At 43.1% G+C, this 21,240-nt stretch overlaps 1 protein-coding gene across 1 annotated transcript; it reads left to right on the forward strand.

Annotated features, from left to right (window-relative positions):
* Positions 1–23: 23 nt before the first annotated feature.
* LOC149316733 (vesicle-trafficking protein SEC22b) lies at positions 24–14,821 on the forward strand. The gene is made up of 5 exons (XM_089516133.1): positions 24–166; positions 2,120–2,229; positions 4,017–4,177; positions 6,750–6,896; positions 12,502–14,821. The coding sequence occupies exons 1-5, from the start codon at positions 92–94 to the stop codon at positions 12,654–12,656; spliced, it is 648 nt and encodes a 215-aa protein (XP_089372259.1). The 5' UTR covers positions 24–91; the 3' UTR covers positions 12,657–14,821.
* The last annotated feature ends 6,419 nt before the right edge of the window (positions 14,822–21,240 follow it).

Raw genomic sequence — 21,240 nt, forward strand, 5'->3', positions numbered from 1 at the left:
GGAACCCGGAAGTGTTTCTTGACACTTCCGGCCAGCTCAGCCTCTAGCGGGGGGTGAAGGGAGGCGTCACTCTGAAGGCTTCGGAGGCAAGATGGTGCTCCTCACCATGATCGCGAGGGTGGCCGACGGGCTCCCCTTGGCCGCCTCCATGCAGGAGGACGAGCAGGTGAGTCCCCCCCGGGGAGCCCGCCCGCCCGCCCGGCCCTCCCCCGAGGCCTGGCAGCTGTGCTCTTTCCTGGTACGAAGCCACGTAAAGCAGTGCCCCCCCCCCAAACTGTGCCCTTTAAGGGGCTTTGGACTCCTGCTCCCAGAATCCCAGGCCATTGGCCCACATGGCTGAGGCTTCTGGGAGATGAAGTCCAAAATCCCTTAAAGGGCCACTGTTTTAAAGCAACGTAAAAAGCAGTGGTCATCCTCTACAACAGTGGTCCCCAAACTGTGCCCTTTAAGGGCTTTGGACTCCAGCTCCCAGAATCCCAGGCCATTGGCCCACATGGCTGAGGCTTCTGGGAGATGAAGTCCAAAATCCCTTAAAGGGCCACTGTTTTAAAGCAACGTAAAAAGCAGTGGTCATCCTCTACAACAGTGGTCCCCAAACTGTGCCCTTTAAGGGCTTTGGACTCCAGCTCCCAGAATCCCAGGCCATTGGCCCACATGGCTGAGGCTTCTGGGAGATGAAGTCCAAAATCCCTTAAAGGGCCACTGTTTTAAAGCAACGTAAAAAGCAGTGGTCATCCTCTACAACAGTGGTCCCCAAACTGTGCCCTTTAAGGCCTTTTGGACTCCTGCTCCCAGAATCCCAGGCCATTGGCCCACATGGCTGAGGCTTATGGGAGATGAAGTCCAAAATCCCTTAAAGGGCCACTGTTTTAAAGCAGCATAAAAAGCAGTGGCCATCCTCTACAACAGTGGTCCCCAAACTGTGCCCTTTAAGGCCTTTTGGACTCAACCTCCCTGAATCCCAGGCCATTGGCCCACGAGGCTGAGGCTTATGGGAGATAATCTCTTAAAGGGCACAGTTTGGGAGCCACTGAGTCATAAGGTTTTGAACTCAAGCCTTGAGAGAGAGAACCTGTGCCTGAAGTGGGAATGAAGCCCTCCCCCCCCACTTCCGAGGAAAGAGATCCTGTTCCTTGGGACATATGGGAACACCCCTCCTTTCCTTAAGTCATGCAGATGGTTACAGCTTTTATATAAGCTGTCTGTTATGGGGCTTGCCTTCTTGGAAGAACAGACTACAGTGTTCCCTCCACATTTGCGGCTCTGGCTTTTCCGGATTTGGTTGGTATATTCTCTCTAGAAATCTCTAGGCCCTCCAGCTTGACTCCGCCAGACGTTGACCATAAGGAACGCTGGAGGATCTAGGGGTTCCCGAGAAAACACCTCCATTCACTGGATGTTGACCACAGAGTTGTGCTGGAAGTCCTAGAGATTCCTAGGGAGGTGTTCTCTCAGTTTAAAAAATAGTGGGGGGTTTTAATTTACAATTTTTCCACTTTCGTGGGTGTCCTGTGCCCCTAACCCCAGGAAATGGGGAGGGCCCACTCTACATGGTCCCCCCACATTCGATGGGATTAGAAGCAAAGAACCCCTATCAAAGTGGAAAACCCAGAAATAACAAAACGACTGTTCTTTTTACCTGAGAGAACACCTCCCTGGGACTCTCTGAGTCCTCCAGCGCAACTCTGTAATCAACCTCTGCCAAAAGTTGATCACAGAATCAAGCTGGAAGACCTACAAACGCCCAAAAAAAAGTTCCTCAGGAGCATCTAGGTTTGTCCAGAACAACTCTGTGGTCAACTTCTAGCCAAATTATGTTGAAGGACTCAGAGATTCCTACAGAGAACATATTAATCAAAACTGCAAAGGTCAAAGATGCAAATGTGGGGGGCCAACTGTGCTGGCATACTGGGAAACCTGATTGTGAGGAAGGGGAGGAGGAGAGCTGCTTGTTTTTCAGATGGTAAATGCTGCTTGGAGAAGAGAAAGTCGACAGGGTAAGTGAGAGGTAGAAAGATGGTTGGTTATCCTTCTTCATTGCTTAAGTGTTGGTGGACTCTCGTATCTGGAGTTTGTCAAGCTTTGTTGGAGCTTTGTCTTAAAAGATTTCTATTCCTAGTCGGGTCGAGACCTGCAGCAGTACCAGAGCCAAGCAAAGCAGTTGTTCCGGAAGCTCAATGAACAGTCTCCTACCAGATGTACCTTAGAAGCAGGAGCCATGACTTTTCAGTAAGTATAACATGGACTGCAATTCAGAAGTGGCTGAGGAGTGGGGTGGCTGTGGGACATTTGGGCCTGTTACAGACAGCCAAAATAAAGCTGTTTCGAGTCACAGTGGAGGTATGGCGTTTCAATGATGCATGCGTCCTAAGATTCCAGAAGCCACACCAAAGCCATGCTCCAGTCCTTAGGGCTGGAGCGTGGCTTTGGTGCAACTTCTGGACTCTTAGGAAGCATGCATCATTGAAACACCATACCTCCACTGTGACTCGAAGCAGCTTTATTTTGGCTGTAACAGGCCTTGCTTTACAAGGAGAGTTGGTCAGTTTGAGGGATGGCCGGGGTGTATTTTATGTGTTCCACTCTATTAAAGGACTCTTATGCCTATATCATCACAATTTTCTTTTTCTGTCATTGAGCAAATGTTTTTTCAGCTTAAATGCACGACGATTATTTCATTCGGCCCATTAAACCTTGACCAGTTAAAAATGCTTGCTGTCCATCTCGCAAATTCTGTAACACCTCACAACAACAGAAAGAATTTATGCGCATTTAGAATATCCCAATAAAAATAGAAAGCGATAACACTGCCGGAATTTTACACTGTGTTTACCTCTAAAATGCCTGTATGCATGTCCCAAGAAAATGTATTTTTGGAAGTATGGCCAGTTTATTTCTATATGCCCTTGTTCATATCCTATGTATTTCTCTTCCCCCATTTTTTCTTTCTTTTTTTCCCTTTTTCATTTTTGTTTCTTTTCTTTGTAATCACTTTTTTTAAAATCCTTTTTAAATGCCTGTAAACATAGAATGGGAAGACAGTCCCGCCCCCATATTTTTTTTTTTTGCTGGGGTTCGATTGCCACTCCTGAAAAAATGGACCTGAAAAAATAAGTTTTGCCATTCCTGGAGGTCTACAAGAGTGGTGATTTTCATTTGAACAGCAGATCAAACCAGAAGTGCTCATCTGGTCACTTTCAGATTAGCTTTATTATGTTTCATGGCACTTTTGCCACCTTGGGACACTGACCAGTCTGGATGCCAAAATTGAACACCAGCTCTGCCAGAGCTGACAGTGCTGCTATTAGCTTATCACTTAGATCTGTTGTTAAGGAAAGGCTATAATATCAAAGTAAGAATGAAGTCAGAGTGTGGAATTCTGTAGCCTGGCAGTCCTTTCCTATCACCTTCCCTCCCCACACTCAAGCAGCAATAAGGCCTTTATAAAGATGCCATTGGCACCAATGGAGGTTTTCTGAAAGCCTAGTTGTTGTTCTTTTGCAGGGGAGAGGCAGCATGCTGGGAAGGTTGGCATTTACTTCCTCAGCAGCAACCCTGCTTAAAAGCTGTGTATCTTGCCTTCAGATTTAAAGCCTAACTTTGCTACAACTGGGTCTTCATATGTCTGAGTGGGTGCATGTGTGACTATGAGTGCCTGATGGCTGGAGTTATTTGAGTGTTCCCGTGAAACAGAGTATAGAGTAACCCTGCACTGCTTGTATGTGGTCCCAGACAAGGTATCACTGAATCAATGTAGTCTTCTGACAGGGAATCTCCCATGTCTAATGTAAAGAGAAGTACGATATCTGACGTAAATACCATTATAAAGACAAAATAGTGTTCACAATATTATAAATAGTATAGATTAGTATGCTAGCTGTTGAAAAGAAATAAACTTCTCTTTGTCATCAAGGAAAACCTGGAAGAAGTGTATGTGGAATTGGAATTGTTCTTCTAAAGAAAGGAATTCATTTCCTGCCAGGCTAACATTTGGACTACTGTATCTTCTTTTGCAGTTACGTTATTGAGAAAGGAGTATGTTATCTGGTATTGTGTGAAGCTGCCTTCCCCAAAAAGCTAGCGTTTGCATATTTGGAGGACTTGCACTCAGAATTTGATGAACAGCATGGAAAGAAGGTGCCAACGGTGTCCAGGCCGTATTCTTTCATTGAGTTTGGTGAGGCTTTCCTCCTTGAAACTAACTAGTAAGGGTTTACCTGGGGGGCCACTTGGTAGTCTTCATTATTACTTCTTTTTGGACCATCCCACCTCACCTTCTCAGTTTTTGATGCCTCATGAGCAATGTATGTGGGTTTGTGCCTGATGTATTACCCTACCTGGCCACCAAGCATACTGAACTTTATGAAATTGTGGAATAAGATACAACTCCCTCTTACCCACAGTTTCACTTACCTGCAGTCCATGGCTGCTGGCACAAGCCAGTGTTCTTCTTCAAGCAAGATGGTAGAGGAAGGAGGGAAGCAGCAGTAACAGCCAGCTCCTCCTTCCTTCTCCCTGCATGTCCCTCTCCATCCTTACCTATTGCAGGATGAGGAGTACAGGGGTGTGCCTCCTCGCTGCCATCACTCATTTTGCATAGCAGCCACTGAGCAGCATCTGCTTCAGCCATACCTAGCTCACCACCACCTCCTGTGCATGCTTCTTAGCCAAGGAAGGAGATGGACAAGCCTTCCTCCATTAGGAGAGGTGTAGGGGCCCTGGTTGCATGAAGCTATGTGTATTTCTTAGTGGTGGGTGCTGCACTTTCATGCAGGAACAAAAGGGAGTACTGACCGAGGCTTGCTGCTTCCTCCATCACCACTACTTCTGATTTGTGCTTCTTGGCTGAGAGAGGTGCGGGTAACCTGGCTGCATGAAGCCATGTGCCGCTTTTGGTGGCAGGCAACACACTCTTCCAAAGTATCCCCCAAAAGAGGCAGTGACTAAGTGGCTGACGATTCTGACTTCCTTCCTTTTGTTCTTGCATGCAAGAGTGTGGTGTCCACCATCAAGAAAGGTACACAGCTTTGTGCAGTCAGCCCCACACACCTCTCTCAGCCAAGAAGCACAAACGAGGCACAGGATGAAGCAGTTGCAAGCTTGGTGCAGTTGAGGCAGACGCTGCTGGCAGGCTGGTGGCTGTGCAAACCAGGGGGAGGTGGTGGCGGCACTGAAGGGAGCAGCCCGCCATCTTCCTCATCTCGCAGCTGGCAAGGATGAAATGGGGTGCTGCCAGATCTTGCCAGGAGAAAGGGAGAGAGGAAAAACAATAATAGGATTTATTTATATGCTGCCCAATCACTGGGAATCTGGGCGGCTTACAACAGAGGGGGATAATAGACGGTTCCCTGCCCTCAGGCTTACAATCTAAAAAGACACGACACAAAAGGAGAAGGGAATGGTGGGGGGAGGGGATCAGGTCCAGCATTCTTCTCTCCCTCTGAGGCCTGGACCAAGGCAGAGATGGACTGGAGGGAGGGCTCGTCGTCTTCAGGCTAGCCCTGGGTGGAGCTGGCCCTGCCTGGTCAACTCCCTCATAGGGAGGAGTCTCTTCTTCCAGGCTAGCCCTGGTGGCGCTGGGCCTGCCTGGTCAGCTCCCTCACACGCCGGAGGATGGCAGTTATGGAGGGAGGAGTCTCTTCTTCCAGGCTAGCCCTGATGGAGCTGGGCCTGCCTGGTCAACTTCCTCAAAGGCCGGAAGATGACAGTTACGGAGGGAAGAGAAAGAAAGGCAGGAAAGAATGAAGGAAGAACTGGGAGCTAGTGCTTCCTCTGTTGCTGTTCTGCTTGGTCTAGAGCATATTGACTTTCCCAGCCCCATCTCTTCCATAAATCAGCTACATTGGTTGTAAAGCAAAATCACTACTATCCAGTTTCTTCTATCCACGCAAAATCCAGGGGTCATACTGTATTACATTTAATCCGGATTTCATTTTAAACAAGGCTATTAACACACCTAGAATAATTGGCTTTTTCATTTTAAAATCTTCAAATGAATTCCTGCTACTTATTAACTGTTCTATATTTCATTGCATAGCCTAGTGCCTGAGTCATCGGATGAAAGGTCAGAATTTGTGATAATGCAAATCATCACTGACAAGTAAGCCAGGAAAAAAATTGTAGACCCTTGATAACATAAATTCAACTTGAGCAATGCTGTGTCATCAATTTTAAGTTTTATTTTCTATACCCTCTGTGAATTATTTTCTTGGGCGGTGACAGCAGTAAGAATGTGGACTCCTAGACCTTCCTCTCTGCAGAAAAATGTCATTTTAAGTGTTCTTTGTTATAACTAGGAAATTACTTTCCACTGTGTGTTGTGATCCTTTCCAGCAGATGTAATCAGATGTGTGGTATTTAAATGCTTACCACCAATGCAGCTGCTTAACCATGATGGGGAAATTGTGGACTAGTTTTCAATTGTTCTTTCATTTTCTCCTGAAGCATATTGTCTTTCCCACTCCCATCTCTTCCATAGCTCCACAAACTACTGGAACCTTAATTTTTTCCCCTTTTTGGCTACATCAACTACATTGGCTGTAAAGCAAAATCACTATCATCTGAGTTGAAGCTTATTCTACCATTTCTCTTAACAGCTTAGTTTGCTTAGTTGGCCATTGAGCTGCAAAGGACAATATGACTGGCAGAGAACCAAACATGACTTGATGAATGGAACAGAACAGATGTATAAGTTACTTTAACTTTGAGACTTTGAGGATTATTGACAAGCAATTACCTCTTTTTTCCAGATACTTACATCCAGAAAACCAAGAAGCTTTATATTGATAGTCGTGCAAGAAGAAACCTTGGCTCCATCAACACAGAGTTGCAGGATGTACAGAGAATCATGGTAGCAAACATTGAAGAAGTTTTACAACGAGGCGAGGCACTTTCAGGTACAGAGAGCTGCTGGGAACACAAACAATTGCTCCAATTTTTGAGTAATTAGACAGTTGATTGTAAGCTATGCAGGTTACCTTTTTACCCAGAAGAAAGGAGGAAAGTGTCTTAGACTGTTCTTCCTAATACTGCACAGCCTTCTTGTAATGAAAACTACCTCTTCCTTTGCACTTTTCCACACAGTGAAGTCATCTTCAAGTGTCTTACCACTGAAAGTGTAGTAGGGAACAATTGGGGGATGGAATCAGTTATGGTTACTCAATTGTACAATGTCCACCTACTCTGGTATCATTTTTGACACTATGTGAAGATGTTTTTTCTCCAGTCGTCTTAAATGGAATGTAAACAGCTTATTTACTGTATATATTCATGTATAAGTCTAGAAATTTTAGTCAAAGAATTGACCCCAAACCCCCTGGGTCGACTTATCCACGGGTACTTTAACTTTTATTTAGAAAGGAACCATCCCCTGGTAAAAAGCAAGAGTGTAATCTTGTCCTGGTGCCCCTCTACTCTTCTCATCCATCCAGGTTTAGTGTGAGCACAAACAGTTACACCTGCTGGAATTTTAAGTTCTTCGGCATTGTTTCCTTTTTCTTCATGCTTTAGATTTTTTGTTACATGCATCAACTTATATCAAAATCCGTAATTCCTTATCCTTAATTTTGGTCCCCAAACCTGCCTTTGAGGTTGACATATAGTCAAGTATACATGAGGTTGACTTATAGCTGAGCATACACAGTATTTATTTATTTATTTATTTAATACTATTTTCTATTACATTTCATTTTTGTAATAAATTCCAAAGCAAGTTACAATGAAAGTCAACAAAATAAAATGAAATAAATTAGTAAAATACTAGAACAACGTTTAAACAACAAACGTTTTAATGATAGTAACTAGGGAGCGCTGGCGATGTTAGTGAACAAGAAAATGTGCACAATTCTTCAGTCTATGTTCAGCTGATGGTACAAATATTACTTTCTGCCACTCAATCATCCTCAAAGGAGAAAAAAGAACAGGATCTGTACACAGAAGGGCAGCCACTATCTATAGCTATCCTCACAAATTATACATTGACCCACTGTTGCAGGTGACGTACCGAGCAGCCATGACAGTGAGTAACAGCTAGCAGCAAAGAAAGACATAGCAGTTATTGTTGTTGTGTTCAGTCTGTTTTCTTGCATTCTCAAATTGCATCTGCACTGCAGAAATAATCCAGATTGACACAAATTTAACTGCTGTGGCTCACTGCTATGGAAGTCTGGGAATTGTAATTTTGTGAGACGTTTAGCCTGTGTCAGAAAGCTCTATTGCCACAACAAACTGCAGTTCCCAGAATTCCATAGCATTTGGTCATGGCAGTTAAAGTCGTGTCAACCTTGATTATTTCTGCAGTGCAAATGCAGCCTTGCTATTTCTCAGGTTGGGGTGGGGTGGGGTGGGGGCAATAAAATCTACTTTGACAGTGGCCCTCCCAAGCCACACAGATGTCACCAGATATTTCTGATTTGAACTAAGAAAGCTAGAAGGCCAGCTTCTTCACCATTTCTCAGGTAGCACCTTTCATGCTAAACTGTATGAAAGACAATAATGTATGTGCTGATGGTGTTTACAAACAATAACAATATATAGCTCTGCTGTTTTAAACCACTTTTGTTATATTGTATTTTATTATCTTTTGTAAATGTCTCTTCATTATTCTTCAAGTAAAAAATAGGAATGTATGTAAACTAAAAAATAAAGTTCCATGCATTGCTCAAAGCAGATACTGACATAAGATCCTATTCTTGCAGACACATGTTCTGCTGTGAAGTCATATTTCCTAAGAAAGAGCTGGAACAGATTGGCATGAAAAGCCGGCTTCTAGCTGGCTTAGGGGTGTGACATATGCACAACGCATGCCCCCAAGATGTCCAGAAGCCAGCTTCACATTGCCTAGCTGCCCACATGTGGGCCGGCTTCTGGGCACTCCGGCGGTGTGGCATTTAGATACTGCACACTGCACACTGCCGGAGCACCTTAAAGCCACAGTGGCATGGAAGAGCAGGCTTTTTGCTAATGCAAAAAAGAGTGGCTCTTTGCCACTTCTTTTTGGGCCAACAAAAAGACGGATTGGGACTGCAGCATGTAGTTGCCACTGCCCCAATCTGTCTTTCTCAGAGGTGGCTTGAAGCCACCCCTTCGCAGTGGTCTTTCTGCCCCTAAGTTGGGCAAAGCACTTAGTTTTTAAAAAAACAAAAAACACTGAAGTCTACATGGAGGAACTGTCTAATTTCTGGTCATTCTAAACAGCTCTGAGGGCCTTTTTGGTTGAGAGAAAGGTTTAAAATACTTTTTGAAATAAAATCACTGAAGCAGTGCTGTTTGGTTTAATCAAGGTTTCATGTCTCTTTCACAAGACAAGCATGCATTATCTAAACCAGCTTGACAATGTGAATACGATATAGTAGACACATTCTCTTAGCCTTATGTTTACTGTCCAGACACAGCAGGAGAGGGGAACTACCAGGAGGTGCTTTATTCTGTATTATGCGCTCTATTCATACTAGCCCTGGTTACTAGAACCCTCTCTATGGTGATTCTCTGCCACACTTTAGTTCAGTTGAAGGTTTCACATCATAATGAGCATAACAATACAGTGCGCCTTTGTTTACGCGGGGATCCGTTCTGGACTCCCCTGCGTAAAACAAATAACACATATGCTCGAGCCCCATTTAAGTGAATGGGGTTCGTGCATGTGGTGTCGCAGCAGCACATGCGCACCATAGGCATGCGCCCCATTTGTCCCTATGGGACGCGCCGCCCCTTCCTCCCTGCCCACCTTTCAGCGTATGCTGAAAGCTGCGTAAAGTGTGCCCGCATATGACACTGGCGCACTGTTTTATGTCTTAGTTTGATCCTTGGAGATGCAGCAGCATAGTAGCTGGAAGTCATTATCATCTTTCGGGAACCTCAGGAGCCCAGAACAACTAGACGAACAAGCCTCATTTTCTCCCAGTTTCTAAGGTTATATTGAATCATATATTCCAGAGGGTTGCAGAAGTGCAGGGCTGAACTGAAAGAGGCCCCAGCATTCCTCTGTAGATTAAGAGAAGGGATAACCTGCTTTGATGCTGTGCTTCATGTCTTTGCCTTTTTCTCCAAGTCTGACATAGAGAAGTGGGAATTATCCACAAAAATTTCTATGGGCTTCTAAAGAATTTGAACTGCATTGCAACTGCAGGAACAATTTCCCATCCCTACACAGCATTTTGGATGCTTAGCACAAAGCTCAGTTTGACAGTGGCAGAGTTCTGGTGCCCTCAGATTTCTCATTGGAAAGCAAGACCAGACAAAAAATATCTGTTCTCCCATATCTCTTTGCAAAACTCAACTACCAAAACTATTTCCTTGTGTTATTGATGAGATCCCCGCCCCCCGCCGGGTTTCCATCCTGTCCAACACATTTGAATAAAAGCTCTCCACAGCTGACTGGCTTGGCAATGAGGGTCCTTCTTTATAAAAAGCAGGTGCAGATCTGGATACGCAGTGAAGTGTTTGATGGTCTCACTAAACCTGGTCTATTCAGAGGGTTGTACTACAGATACACTATTATACATTTTTCTGACATGTATCTGAAATGCTCAGAATATTCTTTAGGTTACATTAAATGTTCTAGACAAATGGGAAACATTATTTAGTGTGGCTGTCTGTTCCTGTTAATGGTGTTCACATTGCTAACTAATTAGAGTCATAGAGTTGGAAGAAACCACAAGGGCCATCCATTCCAACCGCTTCCATGCAGGAACTCTCAGTCAAAGCATTCCTGACATATAGCCATCCAGCCTCTGTTTAAAGACCTCCAAGGAGGGAGACTCCACCACTCTGCGAGGAAGTGTGTTCCACTGTCGAGCAGCTCTTACTGTCAGGACGTTTCTCTTAATGTTGAGGTGGAATCTCTTTTCCTGTAGTTTGCATCCATTGCTCTGGGTCCTGTTCTCTGGAGCAGCAGAAAACAAGCTTGCTCCCTCCTCAATATGACATCCCTTCAAATATTTAAACAGGGCTATCATATCACCTCTTAACCTTATCTTCTCCAGACTAAACATCCCCAGCTCCCTAAGGCCTTTCTCATTGGGCATGGTTTCCAGACTCTTCACCATTTTAGCTGCCCTCCTTTGGGCATGCGCCAGTTTCTCAATGTCCTTTTTGAATTGTGGTGCCCAGAACTGAACACAGTATTCCAGGTGGGGCCTGACCAAAGCAGAATAGAGTGGCACTCTTACTACCCTTGATCTAGACACTATACTTCTATTAATGCAGCCTAAAATCGCATTGTGCACATCTGAAAAAGAATACGCATCTTCTATCAGTAAAACTATTGTAAAGCACAATTCAAATTTTCCTAGAAAGAAAGACTTCTCTCAGCCTTTATCAATTCTATTGGTAATAACTCCTGAAGTCACTCTCTTCCCAGATAATGTGAGTTCAAGTGAGTTGTTCACCTTATAACAAAAAAACAGTGTTCCTAAAAGCTGTAGAAAAACCTGTTAAACTGGGTTTGATCTGACAATAAGTGAAGTAATTTAAGAATATTCACAAAAAGGAATGCTGTCTGTTTTCATATTCCTCTCCCATCCTTTCTTCTCTTCCCCTCACAATTCATATCACGTTTAGAAAGACTTGGGGGGCAGCAGGGTTCCAGACAACCATGGAGGGAAGAAGAATGTGGAAAAATTTCCAACTGTGAACTCCCTTTACCTTAGGATCATAATGTTACTCCTACTCCTGTAAAAACCTCTTACTCTTTTACTCTTTACTCCTACTCCTCAGACCTGGGGAAAAGCCCCTGTTGCTTTGCTCTCTCTCTCTCTCTCTCTCTCTCTCTCTCTCTCTCTTTCTCTCTCTCTCTCTCTGTGTGTGTGTGTGTGTGTTTGCCTCCCAGTCCCTTTCCCAGTGCAATATAATTAAAAATTGTTTACATGTACAATATAATAACAGGAATAAGAAGTAACAAATATATTTTATTACTCCTTATTCCTGCTCCCCAGCCCTGCCTAGTGCTCTGTTCCACATTATTCAGAATGGATCCTACCGCGGGTTGGTAGTTGCTGAGAGCAGGAGAGGATAGGCGATGTGTTTCCTTAAGTTATCCTGTGAGTTAAGGCAGTGTCTTTAACTTAAAATGGATTTTAGATTATAACAAACAATGTACAATTACATGTTGAACAAGAGACTATCAGCATCTTGTAAGCCAGAGGAGAATCAAGTGCAGCCTATGTGCTGCAGGAAGCCTCCACGGGCATTTTTATGGCCAACACAAGCTAATTTTTTACTTTGAAAACTTGAGGCAGGCATTGGGGGACCAAATTTCAAAAACTAAAATAAAATAAAATTAACTTCAAGATCCCAGGAGGGATCATTGTGAGCCTCTACTCTCCAACAATTGCCAACTCTGTCTGTAAACTATTCAGCATAAAATTCTGGGAGTGGATCATGTATTAGGATATTAAGAACATTATGAATGTTAATACAAATATAAATTGAGATTTACCATATTTTATTTCAGAAATTTAATCTTTTTATTTCTTTCTCTTTCATTTTGCCATATTCAAACAGCTTTGGATTCCAAAGCAAACAACCTTTCCAGTTTGTCGAAGAAATACCGCCAGGATGCGAAGTATCTGAACATGCGTTCCACCTATGCCAAGCTTGCTGCTATTGCTGTGTTTTTTATCATGCTGATTGTCTATGTGCGATTCTGGTGGCTGTGAGTGGTTTCCAAGAACCAAAGATGGACAACTAGTAATAAGCAAGCATATAGTTGTAAGATTACAAGATCACAGGGATGTGCATTAGAATCTCTATAGGGTTATCTTTATGAGAATTGCTGCTATTCTCCAGTGAATCTTAATTTCCAAATGTCAGACCTTGCTAGCAACTAAGGATTTTCCTTTTCAGCTGTTGCACACTTCAGAGGCATGACATTTGTCCATCCCACCAGCAGCACTGATGGTGTGGTCACTGTTTGATCCGCCCAGTTTACTACTATCCAGCACTGCTGGCAGTAGACACATCCTATCTCTGTAAATAAGACCAGCCCTGTTAGTAAAGGGACTCTAATGGACATTCCTTGTACTAGTGACCTTTCCTTTTTAAGAGTCTGGGTCTTGCTACTTGAACAGAAATCCCAGTTTAAAGGCTGACACTTTATGATATGAGGGTGGGGTTTAGTTTGTCAAGTCAGTGCTAATTTTATATTGTCAGTCATCTTGACTATTTACACCAGCCCTCCCAAGTATACTGTCCTCCAGATGTGTTGGCCTACAATTGCGAGCACACCCAGTTAGCAACTCAATAGTTGTGCTGCACAGATGTAATCCAACACATCTAAAAGGTGCCAGGTTAGTAAAGGCTGCAGTATACTAATAATTTTGAAAGTTAGTGTGACATTTTGCTTCAAATATCATCCAGTGCTAAGTGAAATGTTGGAATACTTGTCATAGAATTAAATTACCAGTACATAATTCATTAGCATTTCAGATAAGTCTATTTTGAAACCTCTTTTGGATGTAATAACAAATTCCTCAATGGCTACCTTTGAGCAAGCAATAGTTAAGGGTCATGTGAATGAACCACCATGAGCCTTGGCCTTATGTGCTTTCTGCCTCTCCACTCCTCCTGTTCTGCCAAAAAAAGAAGTTCAGAACCTTTTACTTCCACTTTTATCTAGCCATGCTTTGTAATGTCATCTGGAATGATAAACAGAGGCTGTTCCCAACTGTTGTCACTTCTAAGCAATGTAACATTGAACTATAGTTAATATAAGATGGACTATTCAAAGCAGAGGTGAGCAACTGTCAGGGGGCAACATTGTTCACCCCAAGGGAACTTGGGAGATGGCATCCCACTCAATAACCCCTAAACCCATTTATTTAATGCACCAAAATGGTCTCTGGTACCCCCTAGGGCACATGGGGAGGAATTTTACCATGTTTTAGAGGGGCCTGGATCATTTTTAGGGCCAGCAGAACCCTTTTCTCAACAAGAACTGACACTATGTCAGTGTCATAGTGTGGGGTGCATTTTTGAGTAAAAAAGATTTGACAACCACCCCCCCCCCCAAATTTGGAGTACTTAGGGCCACAAAATGGCCTTGGGATCTACATGTGGCCTATGGGCTATGTCCCCTCCACACATCTTTAAAGTAACCATGGTTAAGTTTAGCCACAGTTTTGTTTAGCCACAGTTTTTTTATCTGAATATAATACAGCAAGACATGGTTAAGCAAGTAGTAATGGGGGGGGGAACTCTCTCTTACAGGGAGTTGCTAAGTCTCCCACTTTCTGCAGGCTATATGACAATGCACTTATGGAAGAATCTGAAGAGCAGGCCTCTTCTTGATCTGTCTGTGTTTAAAAAATTAAGCTCACTTTTTGGTCTTGTTTCCCAGATCTTTGTCTGTTTCCTGCTTCTATATAGCAAAATATAAATTAAGTGTATTGGAGCAGAAACCACTGGCAACCTAAACTCAATAAGGCATTGGTCCCCCAGGCAAATTTTGAGGGGTTCAGAGATTCAAAAAGTCCAAAAAGCACATGTCTTTGCATGTGCTGCAAAGAGGGGAATAATGTAATTGTTTCCTCATAAACCCTTAAAAGGCATCCTATCTGAACTAAATTGCCTTCTCAAGGCTCTTGTGGCAGTAAATCTGTCCCTGGTTTCTTCACGTTGCTGTTTTGCTGCTGACAACTTGCTGCTAAATTCCTACTATGTCCCACCTGAGTACTCAACTGAGATCTGCGGGAGCCCTGAAATGGAAACAATCATTTCTTGATTTTGACAAGGCCAAATAAATTCTCAGCGCTGATTGGTAGTTATTGAGGTAGTTGTCTGTTCCCACCAAGTGTCAGCAGTGAAATAAACATGTTAAAGTGAATATTTTGTCTGTATTTTCCTGGTCTCCTACTTTCCTAAAGTCATCATCTATATTTCAAAGACCAGTTTGGGCATTTAAGAGCTGGTGCTGTAAATCATGGTCTTAAGACCAATTCAGCTTGCCATAATTTGATAACATGGTTTTTATCTCTGTCTCTCTCTCTCTCTCTCCCCCCCCCCCCCCCCAAATTTCAAAGATTTATCTGCTTTGACATTTTCTTACCCTTGTCTCCTGTTCTTTCCCATGGAAGATCCAGATAGACTTTAGCAGAACATCTGCAGATCATTAGAGGTAAAGCAATATTCAAGGATTTCTCTCTTCAGACATGGTTTCCTATTTTCAGCATGGCATATCATGCCAAAACTCAACAGGACTGGATATGTTCAGTGTCTAGAGAGCATATGAAAACCTGTGTACAAATAAACCCAGCAGCAGACAGGACCATTCCATCTTCTCTTTTCATCCTATCTGTCTCTTCCAAGGGCCCTGAAAAAAAATCACATAAATGGCTTCCAGTGGTGCCAATAGAAACTTTTTTTTTTTAAAAAAAAATCAAACTTTTACTATCATTGACTCTGAATTTAGCATACTTGCAACATAATGCCCCACAGGCCAGTGGCTCTGCATCACTGCAACATAGTTGAGTGGATTTCAGCAGCAAATGAAGCAATTATGGTATTGTCTCTTCCCACCCACCCCCATCACCATTTATTTAGTGTTTTGACTGAGCAGCCATTTTGGGAAGGTTTGTTTGTTTGTTTGTTTATATCACGCTCTTTTCCCAGGACTGGGACTCAGAGCGGCTTCACAGCAATTAAAAAACAAACAAACAAACAAAAAGTACAATTAAAATATTTTAAAAATAAATAGATAAATGACATGCATTAAACAGAATGATTAAACTAGTCCAACATTCCTGCCTGTTCTTATAGTGATTCCTTAAATGCCTGTTTGAACAGGTAGGTCTTCACCTGCCGTCGGAAAGCCATCAAGGAAGAAACCGTTCTTATCTCCCTGGGCAGGGAGTTCCAGAGTCTAGGGGCAGCCACTGAGAAGGCCCTCTCTCGTGTCCCCACCAAACGTGTTTGTGAAGGTGTTGGGATGGAGAGAAGGGCTTCTCCAGAGGATCTCAGAGTCCGGGCAGGTTTATACCAGGAGAAACGGTCTGCCAAATAATGTGGACCTGAGCCATGTAGGGCTTTGTAGGATATAACCAGTACCTTGAATTGTGACCGGAAACGAAAGGTTGACACTTACAATGGTGGGCAGTCTATATGAAGGCTTTTGCTTTACACACACTGATGTAGTCTGGAGTAGGATGGGGAGGACATCAAGCGTGACTAAGAATTGATTCTGACCCTTGTCCCCAGTTGCTATTCCCCTTTCAAATGATGACATACACTTGTTCATAGGCTAGCACCTCTGGTATTTGGGGTTTATGAGTGGGTTTTTTGTGGTTTCCAGTTACTATTGAAAGACGTCATGTTCTTGCAATCCTTCAGAGGTGCCTGCATTGACATGACGATCAATATTCACCTATACATTTCTCTGCAATGTTGGGCTCAACTGCTTTAACAACCAACTTAAATATATTGTTGAAGGGTCATAACACACCCTGTGGTAGCTGAGGAGTCAAACTTGGAAGAGAGCACTCCTCAGAGCCTGAATAATCAAAAGCAGACACAGGCGCTGCAGACTCTCTGGCTGATGGGCTCCCACTTTAGCCATGGCTGGGAAATGCTGAAGAGAGCCCTCTTTCTTTTGTACAAGGATGGCAATTCAAACAGGCCCAGTACCTTATGCATGGTTAAATACCAGATGACAAGCAATTTAAAAGCCAAATGGCTAAGACACCAATAAATCTGCATCTGTAAAGACATCTATAAGTTAGTGATACCTATAGATCACTCAGCAGTAAAAGAAATTCTTAACTGCAGACAATTCATTGACAAACTAATTGGTATGACTTTCTTAAATTTTTGACCCTTTGGCCCAGCTATACGATACACAAATTATCATTCTACTGGTTTTGTTCCTGACTGCCTGTTTCCTGTGAGCAGCTGTGGAACATTTGAGACCTTGTGAAGTCGAAGGGTTTCATGGCCAGCATCCATAGTTTTTTGTGGGTTTTTCGGGCTATGTGGCCATGTTCTAGAAGAGTTTGTTCCTGACATTTTGCCTGCATCTATGGCTGGCATCTTCCGGGAAAGGATTCTCTTCTCTGAAGATGCCAGCCACAGATGCAGGCAAAACATCCAGAATAAACTTCTAGAACATGGCCACATAGCCCGAAAAACCCACAAAAAAGCCTATTTGAGACCTTGTTACTACACCCCTGTTTCTGACTCCCCATGACTCCTCAGCCCTACCAGACTTCCTCAACACTTGCTGTTTATAAGCAGTGAACACCAAAAGAGGGCAGCACCCACTTATAGCTAACTTAATAGTAATAAATCCAGATTTTGCTAAAGGACACGCCATATGGGAGGAAGAAACCAACATAGAGAGTAGCTCTGTAAATCACTTTATCTTCCTATCTGTACCATCTTCCTGTCTATACTTGCCACCTGCATGTCTTCTATTCTTGGGGTGCCTACACTGCTTTGGAAGGTGGAAAGGGGACTCCTTGTGTCTAGCCTGCTGAGGCACTTTTACCCTAACCACCTGCCTTTTCTGCCCTAGAAGTACAGCCTAATACTGTAAGAGCAGACTAGTGGTGGTATAAGGACCCAGGTTTCTCCAGGCATTTCATAAAGTGGAATCTGCTGCCATGTCAAAATCATCCCATAGCATAATCTGCTTTCTTGCAGTGACTCAGAACCACTGTCAAAATGTGTCTCTGCTATCACACACATATGTGAGATGCTTGTTTTGTTTTTCCAATGATTGTTGCAGCTTTCAAAGATATTTAGACTGTTCAAACTAGAACAGTCCTGTTGAAGATACTCTTCACTACGGAAGCTGTTTGTTTAAAGCTTTTGTAGTTGTCTAGTTCTGCCTATGAAACTATCAGTTGTCTTCAGGTGGGCCTCTTAAATAAAGGAGCAAGGTTTGTTGGTTTTTTCAACCACTCTTCAAGGAGGGTTCAAGAGCTCCATTTTCTCTAGCTGAACTCCAGAAGGTTAGGAGCTCCAGAAAGATAAGAGAATAAGATGCAAAAGCGCTGAAGTTTTCCAGTTATGCCATGATGGTGGTGAACAGTGCAACTAATCTACAGGAAGCAGAAGAGCGGAGAGAGATAAGAGGATCTGCTGAGGCAATCACTGGCAACAAATGCAAATACGCAAAACAAACGTGACAGGATGCGGCAGCTAAAAAGGCCAATACAATTTTAGGTTGCATCAACAGAAGTATAGTGTCTAGATCAAGAGAAGTAATGGTGCCAATCTATTCTGCTTTGGTCAGGCCCCACCTGGAATACTGTGTCCAGTTCTGGGCACCACAATTCAAAAAGGACATTGAGAAACTGGAGCATGCCCAAAGGAGGGCAACTAAAATGATGAAGGATCTGGAAACCATGCCCTATGAGGAATGACTTGGGGAGCTGGGGATGTTTAGCCTGGAGAAGAGAAGGTTAAGAGGGGATCTGGCCTTGTTTAAATATTTGAAGGGGTGTCGTATTGAGGAGGGAGCAAGCTTGTTTTCTGCTGCTCCAGAGAACAGGACCCGGAACAATGGATGCAAGCTCAGGAAAAGAGATTCTACCTCAACATTAGGAGGAACTTTGTGACAGTAAGGGCTGTTCGACAGTGGAACACACTCCCTCCGAGTGTAGTGGAGTCTCCTTCCTTGGAGCTCTTTAAGCAGAGGCTGGATGGCCATCTGTCGGGCATGCTTTGACTGAGAGTTCCTGCATGGCAGGGGTTGGGCTGGATGGCCCTTGTGATCTCTTCCAATGATACTAGGATGGAGCCTGGCCTGACCACTCCAACTGCCTCAGCTATGCAAAGGTTTCCTGCTTCCTGAAATGTCTTTATCCATTTTCCCTTGAGGACCTTATATTTGGAACTATGTCCAGAAAGTTTCAGTGTGACCATCCTCTTCCTTAAAGTGTCACATCAACCCTCACATTTTGCAGAAAGTCCTTGGGTTATCCCCCAATCCCTGTGCTTTACTTTAAGTACGAAAAAGTGTGCATAATTGCAGTTTTTTCTCTGCCTATCTGTGCCTGCATTTCTGCTCCCTTCTTTTGTTTCCCTGTGTCTGCTTCAGTTTGTAAGTCCTTTGTGGTAGGACTTGTGCTATATAATAATGAAAAGTAAAGGCCAAAAGAGGACAGTTATTTGAAATGTGCTATTTCCTTTGCTACATATGTATGCTACATCTGTTTCTTCCTTTATCCTAAGGGCTCATGGTTTCTTTTCCCACTTGGCAAGTATTTCTTGCTTCTTTCTGCATTGCCTTCCTTATTCTGCTGCTCTGTTCCATGATCTATGAGACAAAGTAGTCCGGGTCTCTGCCTTATACCCCAACAAAGTCTATGGGGCCTTCTGTTTTCTTGCTCCTGTGCTCCCCTTTTAACATCAAGGATCTTAGCAGTTTCTCCTCAGTGCCCTTTCCTATTTTCTAGCCATTAAAAAAAAAAGCTAGAACTGACCACGGTAACCTACGTTACAACTTGGATGACAGCCAAACACACACTGCAAACTTTTGACACGTCTAGCATGATGTCCCAATGAGTTATGGCTGCCACAAACACACATTTATCTTTATTGGTATAAATATTAATAGCAATAATGCTACATAGTCTTTTTTGGCAGCACATGTGCATTTATGGTGACATATGCTACTACAACGATGAGCTGTTTTTACACGTGCTTCATTGGCAATGATTTGGTTATACTTTTTCTGACTTCACAGAAGCACCCTTTCAAAATGAAATGTTTTTTGTTGCAATTCCTGTGTTATCAGTCATGTTATATTTATTGTGATAAAGGTTTTTTGGAAAAGTAATAAAAAGTAAGTAAATCACCATTTGGTACCTTTCTATGATGACTTTCAGGACTGGCCTTTTACCTGCTGGAGGTCTCCCAGTTCCCCACCCAGAGGTCAAACGACTTTTAGAACATATTTATTTTCTCACTTCTGAGGGCAAACACTGCTTCTCTATAATTATTTTTTAAAGATATTCATAGTTCCCAAAAGGAAAGGAGATCCACAAATGGGATCTGCAACAACATTTTGCAGCTTGGGCGATTATTTTGTTCTCAGCACCGGCTAGCCAGGCTCTCTTCCAGAATACCCCATTCCACCATCACCAATCCTTTGGCTGCTCTTATTTTCTATTGAATATTGTGCCTATGGGGCTGAGATGGCATGAGAGTTATTTGCCCATGGTCATTTGTGGTACTTTGTGGCAACACTCTGATATACCAGCTCTGTACTGCCATTCAGCCTAGTCCAGTGATTCTCAGGCTTTCATCCTCTGGAGGTTTTAGACTTTAGCTCTCAAAATTCCCGACTGTTGCTCAGAATGACTGGGGATTCTGTGAATTGACCTGAAGGACCAAAGTTTGGGAGTCACTGGTCTAGACCGAATGTGCACAAGTCTAAGGGTTAGAAGGCCGCATAGTTGAACCTCCTAAATTGCTTCCAAATGCCACCTACATCCTGGGTGTGTGTGGTTTTGGCACACTTTCAGTAGGACCAGGCTGTTTCAGGGCCAGGAGAGGCCCGTTTTACCCCTCTGCAGATGGTAACTTGATTTTTTGGCTGCTTGGCACTTGACAAGCACAAAGGGAAAATACAATCCATTTTATTTCCCAGGAACCTGTGGATATTTGTGTCCAAGTTTACTGAATTTGACGCGAGGAAGTTGCACAAGCTGTATAAGATGGCTCACAAGAAATGGTCCCAGGATGAGGAGGTGAGGTTGAAAATAAGAATGTTTGGGTATGGCATGTAAGCTGCCATCGAAGTCTTGTCAATGAAGGGAAATGATACGAGTTTTCTGGAATTTTACTTACTTAATATGACCTCGGTATTAGGAACAGAAAAGGAAAAGAAATACTGGAGACTGGTATTGTCTCCAGTATTGGTATCAGCTCAAATTGTTTTGGCCAGATATTGGAAATTGAAAACAACACCTAATATAGAGGAATGGTTGGAAAAAATAGTGGAAGTGAGAGAATTGGATAAAATAATGGTGTGGAATAGAAAAAAATCAACAGACTATTGGGAAAGAGAATGGCAACCCTTAACAATGTATTACTTGAATAATTTAGGTGGGAAAAAATGTAAGAACATATGAGAGAAAAACATAAATGGATAATGACTAATATTTTGATGTTTGTGTAAGCGAAAGGGAAGGAGATTGGGAAGAAGGGAATAGAAGAACGGAAGTTCATGGGGGGATGTATGTATGTACAGTTTATAAGAAATGAATTTGTGATGTTAATTTGTATATAATATTGTACATG

The sequence above is a fragment of the Sceloporus occidentalis genome, unplaced genomic scaffold (genome assembly GCF_023333645.1).
Source record: "Sceloporus occidentalis isolate IW3139 unplaced genomic scaffold, rSceOcc1.0.p SCAF_3, whole genome shotgun sequence".
NCBI lineage: Eukaryota > Metazoa > Chordata > Lepidosauria > Squamata > Phrynosomatidae > Sceloporus > Sceloporus occidentalis.

Coding starts and splice junctions, on each gene's coding strand:
- LOC149316733 (XM_089516133.1), top strand. CDS start 92: ATGGTGCTCCTCACCATGATCGCGAGGGTGGCCGACGGGCTCCCCTTG. Junction 2,230..4,016: donor GCAGGAGCCATGACTTTTCA/GTAAGTATAACA, acceptor CTTCTTTTGCAG/TTACGTTATTGAGAAAGGAG. Junction 4,178..6,749: donor GTATTCTTTCATTGAGTTTG/GTGAGGCTTTCC, acceptor TCTTTTTTCCAG/ATACTTACATCCAGAAAACC.